The sequence below is a fragment of the Amia ocellicauda genome, chromosome 1, assembly GCF_036373705.1.
Source record: "Amia ocellicauda isolate fAmiCal2 chromosome 1, fAmiCal2.hap1, whole genome shotgun sequence".
Taxonomy (NCBI): domain Eukaryota; kingdom Metazoa; phylum Chordata; class Actinopteri; order Amiiformes; family Amiidae; genus Amia; species Amia ocellicauda.
The window spans coordinates 52,638,239-52,653,740 of record NC_089850.1 but is presented as its reverse complement, the minus strand read 5'-3'; the positions used below and the strand labels follow the sequence as shown (position 1 = coordinate 52,653,740).

The following is a 15,502-nucleotide window of genomic DNA, read 5'->3' as shown; positions in this document are numbered from 1 at the left end:
TTATAAAACCCAAACCCATGCCTGCTGCCATGAGAAAGGTGTCATACACTTTTAACATGAATTGATTCCGCATTATAGGGGCTGACACTAAATGTCTGCGATAACCATCTGCCAGTCTTTTAAAGATATTTTAATTGAACTGCAAGCCTGCTCCTAATTTAAGTCAGGTGAAATTTGCGAGATTATTATTCCTCTGGCGCACCGTGCGGAGCTACAGTTCATGATGGATTTGCGATCCCTGCAGTAGCAGAGAAGGTAGAAAGTGTAGAATCTCTTACAGCAGCAGGAGATGCTGATAACTTCATGCTGACAAATAAAGACTGTCAGTTTTATTGATTTTTTTTTTTTTTTTTTTTTTTTTTTTCCCCCATTTTCTTTCTTTTCTTTTCTTTTTTTTTTTCCCCCTACACTCTTCCGCCACAAGAAAGCAAATCACTGTCGTTGCAAGCTGGGTGCACATTTAAATGTGAATAGCATTTAGGTGCATCTATAAATGTGCCCAAGGAAATTGACACTGTCTCTTTACTGGGGAAGTGGGAGTCTGAGCATGACAGTACATAACGAGAAATGCAATTTATTCCCAAGCACGAATGCCGTTTGGACAGCGGGATAATGAAACGCGTAGGTCATTGCTGATGACTTAAACCTTCAGCGGCGGAGTAAAATGCATTAAATATCGAGAACATTACACGCCTGGCAGCATCTCACATCTGTACAGGGAGAAAATGATATATGGGCGGCTTCCAGTCAGACACAGGAAAGCAATTAGGAGCCAGGCACAAGAGAGGAGCTCCACATATCATAATATCACTGATTATTGACATTTGAATATCCATTACTTGCCTGCCCAGTCTGTAAGGGTACAGTATCCCTACTTGACCTGTGTGGCTGTGGATGTTGTTTCACACAGAACCCCCTGGAAAAGCAGCTCTTGTCGTGATGTATTGCCTTTAGCAGTGATGGGTAACCTTGCCACTCTGAAAGGCCAGGGAGTACTCCTGCCATGCAACAGTTGTTTTGCATTCATATCCAACGCTGTAAAAATAGAAGTGCCGGATCATAGTGTTCCCGGCAAAGGAAATAAATCCAAGAGATTCTAGCTGAGATTGAAGCTTTCACCAACTCCTCATCTGCTGGAAACTGACTCCACCAATATACAGTGGTTTATTTGTCTGTTTATTTATAGATGTATTGTTTATTTATTGATGCCCTCCTGTCATTAAACACTAAAATCAAAGACAGATCTTACAGATTCCATTTTAAAATGTATTTTATTTTAACCCATCTATGAAACTGTTTAAGGGAATGGAAGGGTCTGACTCTAAGGCCATTTGGCCCTACACAGCGTAGTTTGTGCAGATGTTCTTTCACAACAGAAATTAAACCTGCTTCTCTCGTTACAAATTGAACGCTTCAACCCGCCAGCAGCAAAACATCAATATGCAAAGGCTCCCCCTACTTTTCTCACCAGGGGTTAGAATAAATTTGGATTATAGCAACAACACTGCGAAAGCAGCCATTACGTGGCACTAGAGCAATAAAGGAATGCAAGTGGCAGGGGGGTGGGGGGGTGTCACCTTAAACCATGCACTAGAAACATCAGGTTTCAAAATGTAAATGCTGATTTTCAAGCTACACTTCAAGCGCACAATCACACACACACACAACAATGCAGCACAGTTTGTGTCCAGGTAAATAGAGTGAGTCATCTTGTATCACTTTTTTGTTTTGTCTTGAAGGAAAAAAAATGTCTGTCATTAGCAGTCACTTAGTCTTTCTACACATCATAGATCAAATAAGCCTGAAGCATTGTGATCATATATAGAGAGAGAAAATTGCTATGTGTTCACTCAGGTTTGGGAATGTTAGATAAATATCTCTATCTACTATCTATTGATTAAATGTAAAGGTTTTTTAAATGCTTGATCAACTAATTCAATCAATAACAAAAATATAAATATATATTTATATATCTATATAATAAACTATACATACAATACAGAGTCTTTAGGATTCTTTTTAAATAGTAGTAGTAGCAGTCGTAGTACTAAAATTATTAGTGTTATTTGGTTTAGTGTGCTTACCTTGAGCTCGCGTACTTGATTTCACACCTTTCATCAGCAAAGCAGATGTGCCCATGCACAACACATTGTGCTGGGCCTGTTTGTGTGCTGATGCTCTGGCACGCCTTGCCTAGCGAAACGTGGGTGCTGTGTCTGACGTTGGCTGCATGTATTTCTCCACAGGTGACCACCCATTCGAGTGTGAGTTCTGCGGGAGCTGCTTCCGGGACGAGAGCACACTGAAGGGCCACAAGCGGATCCATACGGGGGAGAAGCCGTATGAGTGCAATGGCTGCGGGAAGAAGTTCAGCCTGAAGCACCAGCTGGAGACTCACTACCGTGTGCACACAGGTCAGAGCCTCTGTCAGACTGCTAACATGGGACACACACTGCAACCATTTTTGTTGTTGTTTATTTTACATTTAATTAATTAATTTGTTCAGTCATTTGTTTATTTGTTCAATAATCAGTTTATTTGTCTATTTATTCATGAATTAATTCATCTATTTGTTAAATCATGTTACGTTAAGTTAAATAAGAACGCTGCACTGAAATGCTCTATGCTCCAACCCTCATTGTCCGACCATCCCAGCATCCGTTCACTGGGACTGTGGAGTGCCAAGGGTACGGCACCACAAATCTTTTTCTCCTGTTTTTCTTTCTTTCCTGTGGAAATGTTTGGTGGATCATACATTCCTCTGACCAACCCACTTAAGCTCTTTGCATGGGAAATATCTCTGCACGTCTGAACAGAATAAAATGACCTCAAAAGCCCGCTAAATGCATTGCGTACGTGTGGAGTAACTCCCCATTTTAAAAGGTAGATTGGAATTCCGTCGTGTTAAGTGGAAAAACGGTGGATTTCAACACTGTTCCAGATTCAATAAAGCAGCTGTTGAGCTGCACTATCAAGGAAGTCTGTCAAATAATTGGCTTCTTTTTGTTGCACCAGGCCTCAATGGCGAGCAGACTGCATGTAGATAACAAGAGCAGTGACAAGCGTGCAGTCAAAGGCCACCGCGCGGTAAAGGAACAAGCTGATGAATCATTGACATCGGCAGCCCACTGTCAATGCTGGATCAATATTTGGGTTGCATTTGCAATTCATTATGGCTTCGTTATCTTCGCCTGCTGTTTACAGTGGAGTTATTGTGTGTTTATTGTCTGTGTCGCTTGGGCAGAGCCGCTCTGAATGATAGATTCTGGGTGTGGAGGGACCATTGTGAGTGCAGTTTGGGATTTGCATAAAAGGGTAAAGATGATCTTCTCTCCACATAGACCGTGAAGGCAGGGCTTAGTGCTACCAGACGAAGTGCTAAAATGCAGCTTAGAACAAACAACAAAAGAAAAACCTTTGAGAAGCAATCAGAGCAGGCATGTTTGTGTATTCTGCGGTAGCGTTTCATTGCATGCCTCTAATGTTAAATTTAGAAGCAAAAGAATAGAGTGCCTTTTTAAGCAGTATGTTTTAAAAGGTCATTGTTTGAATACAAAATGTTGCTGTTGCCGGTTTTAAGGCAGTTGGATCCTACCCTCTGGTTTCTTTTTTTTTTTACCATTTTTGTATAGAGGAAATTTTATTACGACATGTCAGTGAATCTAGTTGGTAGATTTCAAAACCGATCTGCCACAGGGATTTGTCCATGTTTAAGAAGTGCTTCAGTACAAAGTTAAATGGATTTTAAATTTGGAAGGGAAACATGTTGAAATAAGTGTAATTGGAGAGCTCAAAGACATCGTGGCATGTTTTCATTTTGCTTAATTAAAAAAAACAAATGCCACGTTAAAATCTGGAGAAGGTGTTTGCCAAGAGCAAATCCATCTCTCTGCAAAAACCACGAGAGGTTTATCACCCCAAGAGGCTGCCTTCACTTGTGTGCACAAAACCTCACTTGACATCTGAAGTTTCCCTCTGAAGAACCAGCTGAAGCTGCAAGGAAACGCAGGAGTGTTCTCGCACATCGGACCAGCGTTGATCTCCCTGCTGGGGGTAGGGCTAGTTATTCTCGCAAACAATCAATACCCTTGTTTTTTACCTCACTGTTGAAGACTATCGAGGGGACTTCTCAACTTTGCCATGGCACACGGCAGATGGAGCTGTGATTTCCTGCAGCATCTGGTTTGCACCTTATAGTGTTTCCTGCCTCATGCCAGGTTGCTGGGAGATGGAACACATGCAGGTTCCTCTTTCCCAATTGAATAGATCCTTAAGGCATGACACAGAAGGGCATCATCTGCTCAGAGAAATGCCACCTTCTTCCCTTCCTTGTGTTTTCAAGTTATTTTTCTGAAAAACGTGAAAACATGGCAGTAGGTGAACCTATGTACAGTATCTTGCCACTTGATGTCTACCAATGTTGATGTCTGCGGTGGCCAAGTACCTTAATTATGCACTCGTTTTTCTGTTCATTCGCTGTGTTGTTAGACGAGTCAAAATTCAGGCGTTGCACTAGGATACAGATCGGGTGTAAAAGCCTTGCCGCCACGTACGCCAAACCTTGGAACTTTGGTTTCATTGTTTGACATTTTTGGTCCTTCCTTTTATTCGTTTTTTTTTTTTTTTTGTAAATTCCCCACCGAAAGAAAAGGATGAAAATGGTGTATAATGGCTTCTGCACTATATGATTCTACACTCCCAGATAAAATAATAATAATCATAACCTTATCATCTGTGTTGCTTTTTTCTCGGCAGGTGAGAAGCCGTTTGAGTGCAAACTGTGCCACCAGCGCTCCAGAGATTATTCCGCTATGATCAAGCACCTCCGGACCCACAATGGAGCGTCTCCCTACCAATGCACCATCTGCCTGGAGTACTGCCCGAGCCTGTCCGCCATGCAGAAACACATGAAGGGCCACAAGCCAGAGGATATTCCCCCGGACTGGAGGATAGAGAAAACCTATCTGTATCTCTGCTACGTCTGAGCAAAAAACCAACACCAACACCAACACCAACAACAACAAAAACAGGCAAAACACAAAAATTTAATTAATTACCATTAAAAATGTTAAGAAATAAGACAAATAAATCCATTAATACACAGTTCAAATAAAATACAATAAAGACGATGGGGAACAGAATAATACAAGTGAAAGGGCTGGGCAAGGACAGGGAAGGGATGCAGGAGGGGAGCCTGGAGGGAGGGGAGGTTAGGGAGGCCTGTTCTGATAGTGTTTTTTCTGTATTGGTTTGTTCTTGTTTTTTTGTTTTGTTTTGTTTGTTTGTTTTAAAGACCACCATCAAAAAATAAAAAAAGATAATATTCAGACAATAACAACGCTGTCATGCATGCTTAAGAAAGTACCTCTGTGGCATCTCTGTAACTTCCAGTGAGGTCACAAGAAACATGGACAGATCCATCTCTTTGGGCCACAAGCTGCGTTGCTTACTATTCCCCGGAGTCCAGTCATGATTGGTCAGCTTCAGACTGTCGTGTCTGTCGGGCTTGCAAAAGTGGGAGTACTGCTCAGAGCTTTCTCTTGTGGCTATGCCGAAGCGATGTCCCAGATTGCTCCCTTGCTCTGCTGCTAAGGGGCTGCAGATTGCATTATTACTGACTGCAGCAGTTCAATATTAGAGGGTTTCTTGGGGGGATTTCTTATTATTTCTGTTTCTCACCTTTTTCAGTGGAAAAAGCGGTGTGCCTTCCGTTCCTGCATTACCAGACAGAGGAAAGTAGGACTTGGAGAATAGTTTTCCTTAAAGTAAATCGTCTCTCCCTGTAATCTGGCAGAATTCGATTTTCTTTGGTATCTCTCCCGGCTAAGGTTAACTCTGGTGCTGCTTCGAATGAGCCTCGCTTTGCTCAGCTGGTTTTGAATAGATGCATAGAGCACTTAAAGTTCCAATGCTGGTATTTTTTTCAGATACAAATCTTACATTTTGTATCCACTTTGGCACAGATGCATTGCTTGGCAAACGCCTGTGTAACAGCACACAGAATTAGGTTTTCTCTTCAATCTCTTACCTGCTGTGAATTTCCTGAGACAAAAGTCCAGGATTTTTCCAGTCGTGGTATGTTTTCAAAACTACACAACGGAATTCATTTGTGAATTCAAAAAGTGTTCCATACTTTACCATTCGTGTTGCATTACTGTTCCTCAAGGGCTTTTCTGGAAAGCAGTTTAACCAGCGGCTGGTAAATTCTGCGAGTATCCATCCATGTACTTATTTGCGACTGTCACATGAATAATCATATCTTTGCGAGCTGCAGTCAGTAGCATAGTACAGATATATTGCATTAAGAAAGTATGTCAGCTTTCTGCATTCTTGGCTCCAGACACAGAATGGGATTGCTCAGTAGGGGGGTGCTGTTTCAAATTACCTGTAAAAACAAAACAAAAAAAACATGTATGTTTATACAGAACTTTCTTCCTTGTATTAATTTGTTATTCCTCAGCGCACACAATTACACATACCTGACCTGTGTGGCTTACACTTCTAACTGGGATAACTCAACCAGTGGTAACTTCAGAAGCAGGGGGCTTCAGCTACAACCCAGTACGGCCTTTTTTAAACCCACAGTGCTTCACACTAATTCACTTCTTATGCCAATATAATAGAGACCAAAATGACTAATGTGACCATATCATGTTCGCGATCAAATATAACGGTTCTTGAAATGCAGTACTTTTAACAACATATCAAAATGAACAGTTAGTACGTGTTTCGCAGCTACAATGTGAGGCGGTTGCCTGGACTATTTAGTTGCCCAGCCCTGGTGGCTTGAGATAAAAGAAGGAAAATGAAACTCTTTATATATTTTTTATTTTTCTTTCATTTTTTTTTTTTTTTTTTTTTTTTAACCTTGGTGTATTTCAGCACATTTGTACTTGAATTACCTCGTTTTTTGTGACCTCATGAGCTTGTATTTTGATTTTTAATTTTATTATTATTTTTTAAATGACTTTTTTTTTGTGTCTGAAAGCTGTGTCACAATAGGGTGACGTGGAAAAGCGAAGCAAACTCGGGAATAATGGAGTACTTAAGTGCCGCGGTGAAAATAGCAATTATGTTTTTCTTTTCATTATATTTTGTGCATTATTGTTACCAAAATTGGTATTTTTTTTATTAGCTCGGCTTATTAAAAAGCTGTGTCTAACTTTTTTTGTTTCGGTCATTGTCATAAAAGCTACCTCTAAGTTGTTCTTTTTATTTTCAGTTGCAAAAAAGCACATTTTGTAGTTCTTGTGTTTTGCGTTATGACGTCTTTGCAACTTCATCTCATGCTTTATCTTCAATGGTATTTTATGTCCGTTTGTGTGTTATCTACATTTATATAAAGGGTTAGAAAGGTAGTTGTTGATAGGAAGTAAGGGAAATTAAAAACCAAGGTGTTTTCCCCTGGTTGTCCCCTCCGACCCTTTCAGCTTAGGGGTGGATAAAAAGGAAACATTTTGAAGCCTTAAAGATGGGTAAAAATCGAAATGGGAGGCAGTGATGATTTAGTAAAAGTATAGTACTTTAAAGAACGTTAAAAAGTGTTAAACTTGAAATATGTGAATAGAATTGTAGTTTTGTAATAATGTGAAAAAAAAGATGGTTCACTGAAACTGAACCACTAAGAGCAGGTCAAATATGCATTGATGCAGAGTGCGTTGGACAATGGGAACTGCAAGTGGTAAACAAAGAGAGAGAAAAAGGAAAGAAAGAAAAAAAAAATACTGTTGGTCGGCAAAACTTAAGTTTCTTGAGATGAACATATTCCTGATCAAGAGCCAACAGAGCCGGTTTGATATATAAAATTGTGATATTTTTGTATTAAGTGTAAGTCCCTTTCAATTTTTTTTCAAGTATTCAGCAGGGCAAATTTTTCATTTTTTCTGTTTTTTTTTTTTCTTTTCTTTTTTGCCCTGCACCTCTTTTGTAATGTTGGACATAAATGTGTGTGAAAGTGTAGTAATACGTGTTGCTTTCTGGATGTCACTAAATTTGTTGGTGAAGAACTAAATCTAATTGCCACAAAGCCACTTGTTACAACGTGCCGAACAAATTGGAGTCAGGTGCTGCCAATCATGAAGAGGAAAAAACTTCTTCTAAAGCCTTTCTTTTCTCTTTTTTAAGAATACTTGAAGTAATTGAAAGGTGGGGGGTTAATGAAATCGAAATACATTTTCAATAGCTGTAATACATTTTTAAAGCATATGTATCTTTCTCTGTTTAATCCCACCAAATTGTTCCAAACACTGTGAATTGAGGGATTGGTAATTGGTAAAGAGACAACATTCAAAGGAAGATGACTTCTAATGAGCTCCTGTCAAGGATCTGGCGGTAGCATATCCACTGCGAACATTATGCTTTAGGAACACATCACACTAAGAACCAGTATAGACTGTAAACAGCATGGGGTGAGAGAGATTCTGTTAACAAGTTACTCTAAAAGTAGTCATTTAAAGTTTATGATGCTTAAGGAACTTCTTTGCCTGTGTTGTGTGTGTGTGTGTGTGTGTGTGTGTGTGTGTGTGTGTAAGTGTGCGCATGTGTGAGATTTATAAATGCACTAAATAGATGCGAAACCAAGCAGCATTCTAAGCCACTGTCTCAAAATATGTTTCTGAAAAAGGATTTGGCATCGATTTAGTTCTTCCCGCAATGTAAGTCTGAAACTGGCTTTAACTGTTTCTGTAATCTTTGTGCCTAAAATGAAAATGTTCAACGAAAAATGTCCATTTATATCTGCTTATTTTCTGTACTTTCAGACAACAATAGTGTTTATCTACCAGGGATGTCGATGATAGGTGAAAACAGCATTTATCGGTGGGGGGGGAGGGGGGTTGTTTTATTTACTACTATAAAACAAAAGATGATACCAAGTTTTGGAGTTTGGAGTATTTGGTAGCATTTTCACAGAATCCTACCTTATTTCTTAATTAGTTCATCTTAAAGTTAAATCTTAATTAATATCTGATTTAACCATAATATATAAAGGAACCATATGTACCATAGTATGAAACATCAGTGATATATGGGGGTAATTTAAAAAAGAATTGTAACAAAGAGAACTGTTGCAGTTTATTAAAACTAATGCCCATATTAAATCAAAACTTCACACCCCCACCCAACAGCACATGTCGAATCTGTCACTTCTTGATGGCTTTCTCTGCCATTGGGTCTGTGTATTGAGTTTTGAATCTGCGATGCTGATGTAATCAGGACCTAAATGCAGTATAAGAGAGTGCTGTCATGGTTAAATATAGTCTTTTTAAGAAATGCTCCAAATGCAATGTTATCTAGCCTAAGAGGCAAATGGAAAATAGAACATAGATTTGCTCACAACTCAGATTTTACAGTCTTTTCCATCTTCTGGATACTTTTACTGTCAGATTTAGTGCATAAAAAGAAGTAGACTATACATTATACATCAAAATATTTTTTGGGGGAAATGCTGTTGAAAGTATCATGACATCCCTGCTGTTCAATCACTGTGTTTCAGTGTGGTGTTCTAGACTGAGTAGCCATTTCATGCAGTGTTGTCATGCATGTGCCATTTATCTTTAGACTAAAATGTTCCAGTAACGAAGCACCAAGACATTGTCTTTTTTATATTCTAGCACTGAGGACCAATTGCCCTGTCGGACCAAGTGTAAAAAAATAAAATAAAAAAAAAAGCTTTTTTTTTTTTTTCCTTTTTCTTTCTTTTTGGCTTGTCTGTGATATTTTTATTTTTTATTTTTGTGACAGCACAAGTGCCAGTCAGTTTGCTCTGTATTAAAAAGAAAAATAGTGTTTTTTTTATTATTATTTGAATTGATGTTATAGTTACGTCTACCTCAGCACCTCTTCTTAGCCTAATCTTAGAAGGTGCCAATTATTATTTTTTCTTTTTTTCGTCATTTGTATAAACTTTATTTGCATTAGTGCTTTGCAAGGTCCTTTGTCTTTTCCAGTACAGAAAAAATAATGCTGTTTTTTGAAGCGCTGCTTTAAGACGTAGTAGCTGCAGATACCAGCATTGGTTTCTTTTTTATTTGATTTTTTCTTTCAGTGTAGGCTCAGACACATCTCTTTGTAACTTTTCAGTGTTCTCTGATGGAGTGTGGAAAAAAATAAATAAATAAAAGAGATTTAATGCTGCAGGTTTTTTTCTCCATGTTGTCACTAAGTGAAGTTTGTGCCTTCAATAGCGAAAGAGAATATTTTTTACATCCTACTAACGGTAGATTGTTTTGTAGTGAACATTTTTTGTATTTTTATTTATAAGTCTCATAAGGAAATAACAATGTTCAGTTGTATACCTTAAATCTGCAGTTAGAAAAAAAAATAAACAAAATGGACTTACGTTTGTCTGTCTGTTTTTCTATTGGCTTTCTCTTCCTTTTCACTGTCTTGCTGTAATATGTATGAGGGTTTAGGCCATAGGTTTCATGTACCGGAGTATCATTACTTTATGCTTTCGGGTTCCTTCAAAATCTGTGCATATCTCTGTGCCATGACTTGATCCCCGTCTCTCCATTCTCTTAAATTCCAGTCCTAGCTCAAAGTGTCAGCTCCTATTATTTTTAAAGGGTCTCATTTGTGCTGCAGTGAAAGTACAGATTTTTTTTTTTTTTTTTTTAAATTGCAGAAGGTACCTGGGGTATCATCTTAAAAAAAAAAAAAAAAAAAAAAAACAGCTCTGTAACTAAAACTAACAACTATGAAGTTGCTTTAAGGAGAGGCTCTTAAGCTGGCAAATGAAGATGCATACTCCCAAGTTCACACCTCCCTCACTGCAGATCAGTCTCCTCCACTGAACCAAACCCTCTCCCGTGTTTCTTCTCTCTGCTCCTCATTTGCACGTTAGAAAGTTTCGATTGGCATCCCTTTTGGATTGCTGGGGTTGAATCTCAGAGGTGATTTGTGATCAAATGTGCTTTCTTATTTCTTCTGCAGACATCAAAAACAGAAAATGTCTTACCATAGCTAGTGATACACTATAAAACATGCACATATATACACATTAACACATATAAGAAAAAGGAATGTATTCCTGCAGCAATCCTATAAAAGATTTCTCCTAATTTGGGTTTACACTTTCCATATAGAACCTGCATTCTTTTCTCGTTAACACTGAAGTTATAGTAGATTTAGTTTCTTTGTGAATTGAATGCTGATAATTGGATTCACAGTTTCTATGGTTTCACAAGTGTCAGCCCATTAGCATCAGCACCAGTTGTGCTGTTCTGTCACAGGACAAGTAAATATCAAATGCCTCCTAAATGCTGTCATTCTCGGACACGTTCAATATTCTAGAGAGCACAATAAATTGCTCATCGCACACTTTATCGTATATACCAACCATAAATTATACCATGTCACTTTTCTGAGAGAGGAATTAAACCTCATAAAATGTCATAACAGATAGCATTGATTTCATAATACCCCTAATAGATGTATAAATATGCATGACTCCATATGTGGTGGGATGATGGATACAAATGGTGATCTGTGTAAATCTCACAAGATGTTGCCTTTGTCACAGTAGCCACAGATTGTGAGAGCACAGCGAGGCTTTGTTGCCAGTATGTTGTCACTTAGCGCCACCTGCTGTTGAGGTCAGAGGTGAGTAGTGCTGATTCCGTGGGGTGGCGTACTGTACTGTGTGTGTTCGATTGTTTGTGTATCCAGGGAGAAGGTGCAGACTTCATCTTCTGCATCGAAGCCTAGAAAAATAAAATATTTTACCTTGAATGTATAATCTTTAAATAATAATAATGAAATGCCTTCTCCAATAAAAATATGAGAACAGTATCATTGAGAGTTACATAAAGAGCTGTGCAACATGTATATTGTAAGCTGCAATCTTGACTGATTCTTAGCAGCTGCCTCATACTATAAGTATCATTCAGCCCCACACTGATGTTTGATAAGGGTTTCAGTTCTTAAGAGAGACCATTGAATACTAACTGCTTTTGCTGGATCGCTGGATTGTTGCTTTACCTATTTAAATGCCCCTTCTAGATTAAATACACAGGACAATCAAGGAGCTCTTATTTATTTGTATTACTTTTATTCAGTTTCCTGAAATCAACGTGACACAGAGATCTCCATGAATGCAAAAAAAATTGTATTCCTCTTTGCCGTCATTTCCAGAGCTGATAAAAGGACTATTAGACATGCAAAGCTTGTACAACATTCTGACTAAGAGGAATAAAGCACAATTACCATCCAGAGGGGAAAGGACTGAAATAAAAGCAGCAAGTCTTTTGTTGGATACAGAATGAGACGAGCAAGGAATGAAAAGCTGAGCTTGTTCTTCAGGTTGTGGTTGTAGCTAATTGGGCAGCGGGCCTTGGTGATAACTGACAGTCTGTTAACTCCACCCCTCCCCTCACTGCTATACCATCTTTCTCCAGGGCTTAACCTTTGACCCCGATCTGAATTCCAATTCTGTTTACCAGCTAAACAAGTTTTTTTTTTTGTTTTTTTTGTCAACGGTTGTTTTAAGGTTTCTTTGTTTTTGCTGAGAATAAATAAACGCATGAAGAAGCACAGACAGCCTTCTCACTCCTGATTAAACCCAGGTAAGGTTTTACATACATAAGCCTAAACTGCCCACCGCTGCTTTAAAGTATGAACACACGTGTATACATATTTAGAAAGTAGAAGATATGATCCTCATTCACATTCCCAGTCTTCTTTATTTTGATTATTGCTCACAGTCCTCCTTGGGCTGAAGTGGCTGTGGATGAGTTAGGAAAAAAAAAAAAACGATTTCATTAAACTTAAAAGGACTGTCATCAGAAACTAAGGTTGGCACAAAATCAAGGTATCAAGAGAGCTCATAAGTGCTCAGTATGAGAATTTCTATTAAATGGTTTGTGAAGAAGAGCTGGAGGTTTCTGTCGCTGTTCCTGTGTAATAATGTGAAACGGTCAGATGTGTTGATAAGATATATTTCAGAATACGTCTAATGGGATTAATTTAAAACATACATAATATATAGTGAAATCAAGTTGTTGTGAATGTAACTGAAACCAAAGAAGACTTTCATTTTCACTGAAAGTCTTAAAAAGGGGCCACACAAACCAAGTAAAAGCTGTGAATCTTTGTAATGTTGTCAGACCTCCCTGCCTGCCCCTCACCTTCTACCTCTAGGTATCTGTTGTAACAGCTGTGAAACTGAGATCAATATTTTTTATTTTCATAACGTTATAATAACATTGTCCAACTAACCATCTATCAAACTTGTCAAGAAAGGCCAAACCAAGAACCTTTTTGGTTTACAGATGTAACAAGTTATACATTTATAATCTATGATGACACATTTTTTTCTTGAGCACTCATTAACATTTTGAATCTCAAATACAATAGAAACCATAATAATAATAATAATAATAAAAAAAAAATCTCTTCATTCTTGGCATCATACATCTAACAGAACAGGAGGTGACCCTAAAATTAGCTGTGTAAGGAAGTAGTGGGTAGCTTATTATTTTCTCTCTCTCTTTCTCTTTCTCTTATCCCTTGGCCGAGGTTGACAGCTGTAAGGGAAGGGGAGAGAAAAAAAATCATAGCACTGTTTTTGCCCCTTTGGATATCTTAAGGTTTGTTCTTTTATTGAAAACATCAAATAGTGGACTTAGCTGCTCGGGCTCAGCATGGGTCATGTGACTCCCCGGCTATGGATGAGAAGAGGTGAGTGAATAGTGTTTGGCCTTGAATAGGCTTTGTGTGACAGCCAGGGGTCCCATCTTTATGTGCTCTTTGACCCAGATATGATCTAATGGATAGAAAAGGGCTCTGACAATGGTGGCGTGAATAGAGGAACGGTCTTCACCAAATCCATACAATTGTATTCACTGCCTAGCATTGCTCGTGAGCTTATCCAAACCAAGGAACTGACCCCGAACACTTTCGCCATGTTCTGCCAAGTAATGCAACATACGGCAGCTTACCTCGATACAACCCCGTCTTTATTTTCATCTTCTGCTTTGGGGAGATCGCCAAGGAAGCAAGTTTCCTTTCTCTGTGTTTTATGTTCATACCTGTCTCTGTTTGTATGTATTTTTCTGTGCGTTATTACCTGACTCACGTCCATAAAGGGGGAAAATTGCTGAAGAGAGAGAAAATTACATACAAACAAAAAAGCCAACAAACACTGGCACACACAAACACACAGGAAAAGGCAGCTTCCATTAGAGAATGTATTCTGAACTGTTATTTTGCTGGTTTGACTCAATCAAAACAAACAAAGAAACCTTAAAAAAAAAATGAGTTTCACAATTGCCCTGGAGTATACGAAACAGATATTGACACATTCCAACTAAAAGTAGTAAACACTTAACTCAAGAGAAAAGCAAAAACCCTGTGCAGTGCAGTGCTTTTCTGATCTTAAATCACAAGGACACCTTATTAAGGACTACTCAGTAAAACAACCAAAAAGAAATATGAACACATTACATCTGTGAGTTTGATGGGTCTCCGTAAGAACAACAGAAATACACATCTTCTCTGGTGCATGTGTGGATTCTTTGTACTGTGACTTTTTAGCTTTCCCTTTGTTTGCTTTTATCATTCTAGTAATCTGTGATATATTAAACGTGACAAGAAAGTTTGATGCACGATAGATTAGGAAGTGGCATGGCTTTCTCCTTTTTTTTAAACAAGAAGGTTATTAAAGCTTAATTTGGGGTGGGGGCAGGGGACAGCGGTGTGACAGCCCTTAAACAAGAAAAAAAAAAAAAAAAAAAAACAACAACCTCAGTTCCAATCCATCAGAAGTTTTCTTTGAAAGCAAACAAAGCATGTCACACAATCGTCTGTACGGCCGTGCGTTGTCTGCTGTTCTCTGTCAGATAGCTGCGTGGGTGACTGTTTTCCTATGGAGCTGCTACAGAGGCATGGTGCTGTTTGGGTGACTAATCTTTACAGCTGTTTCCCTTGGTGATGGGGATGAGTTGCTGCCATGAAGCTTGCTTTCACTTCATAGCATCAGAGCAACAATTATACATCAATATCATAGTGTATCATAGTGTAGATGATATCTGGCATCTATCTATGTATTTGTTTGTATGTGTGTATGTGTGTATATATATATATATATATATACACACACACACACACACACACACACACACACACACCTAGCTTTCTACAGATATGTACCCTTTTGAAAAAATCATAATAATGATCTATGTTCTCCTACAAGGGGCTGTCAGATATTCCCAGGTGGGTCAATATTCACTGGCTGTGTTAAAAACCAGGTGTCTAATTTTGATGTGCCCTATATGTCACACATAGTCAAGTATGTGTCAGCATGACAATGAAGCCTGTTATTTTATCTAAAATGCTCTCTCTCTCTCCATTTATACATGTATATAATTTTTGTCCTTGTTTCTGTAATGTAACCAATTCGTGACTTTCACATTGCATTGTCTACAATCTCCACAAGTGGTTTGATTGTGTTGTGCATTAAATTAAAAGGCAGGGAACATCAATTATTAAAGGCTGCCATCACTTC

The 15,502-nt window shown here is 38.4% G+C and overlaps 1 protein-coding gene across 2 annotated transcripts in view; it reads left to right on the top strand.

The window, feature by feature from the left end:
• The window catches only part of zbtb16a (zinc finger and BTB domain containing 16a), a 125,353-nt gene extending 115,015 nt beyond the window's left edge, over positions 1–10,338 (top strand). For both annotated transcript variants that reach the window (XM_066708498.1, XM_066708506.1), the window contains exons 6-7: positions 2,247–2,414; positions 4,756–10,338. In XM_066708498.1, coding sequence (XP_066564595.1) covers positions 2,247–2,414; positions 4,756–4,985 — 398 coding nt within the window. In that variant the 3' untranslated portion in view covers positions 4,986–10,338. The remainder of the gene's footprint in view (positions 1–2,246; positions 2,415–4,755) is intronic.
• The last annotated feature ends 5,164 nt before the right edge of the window (positions 10,339–15,502 follow it).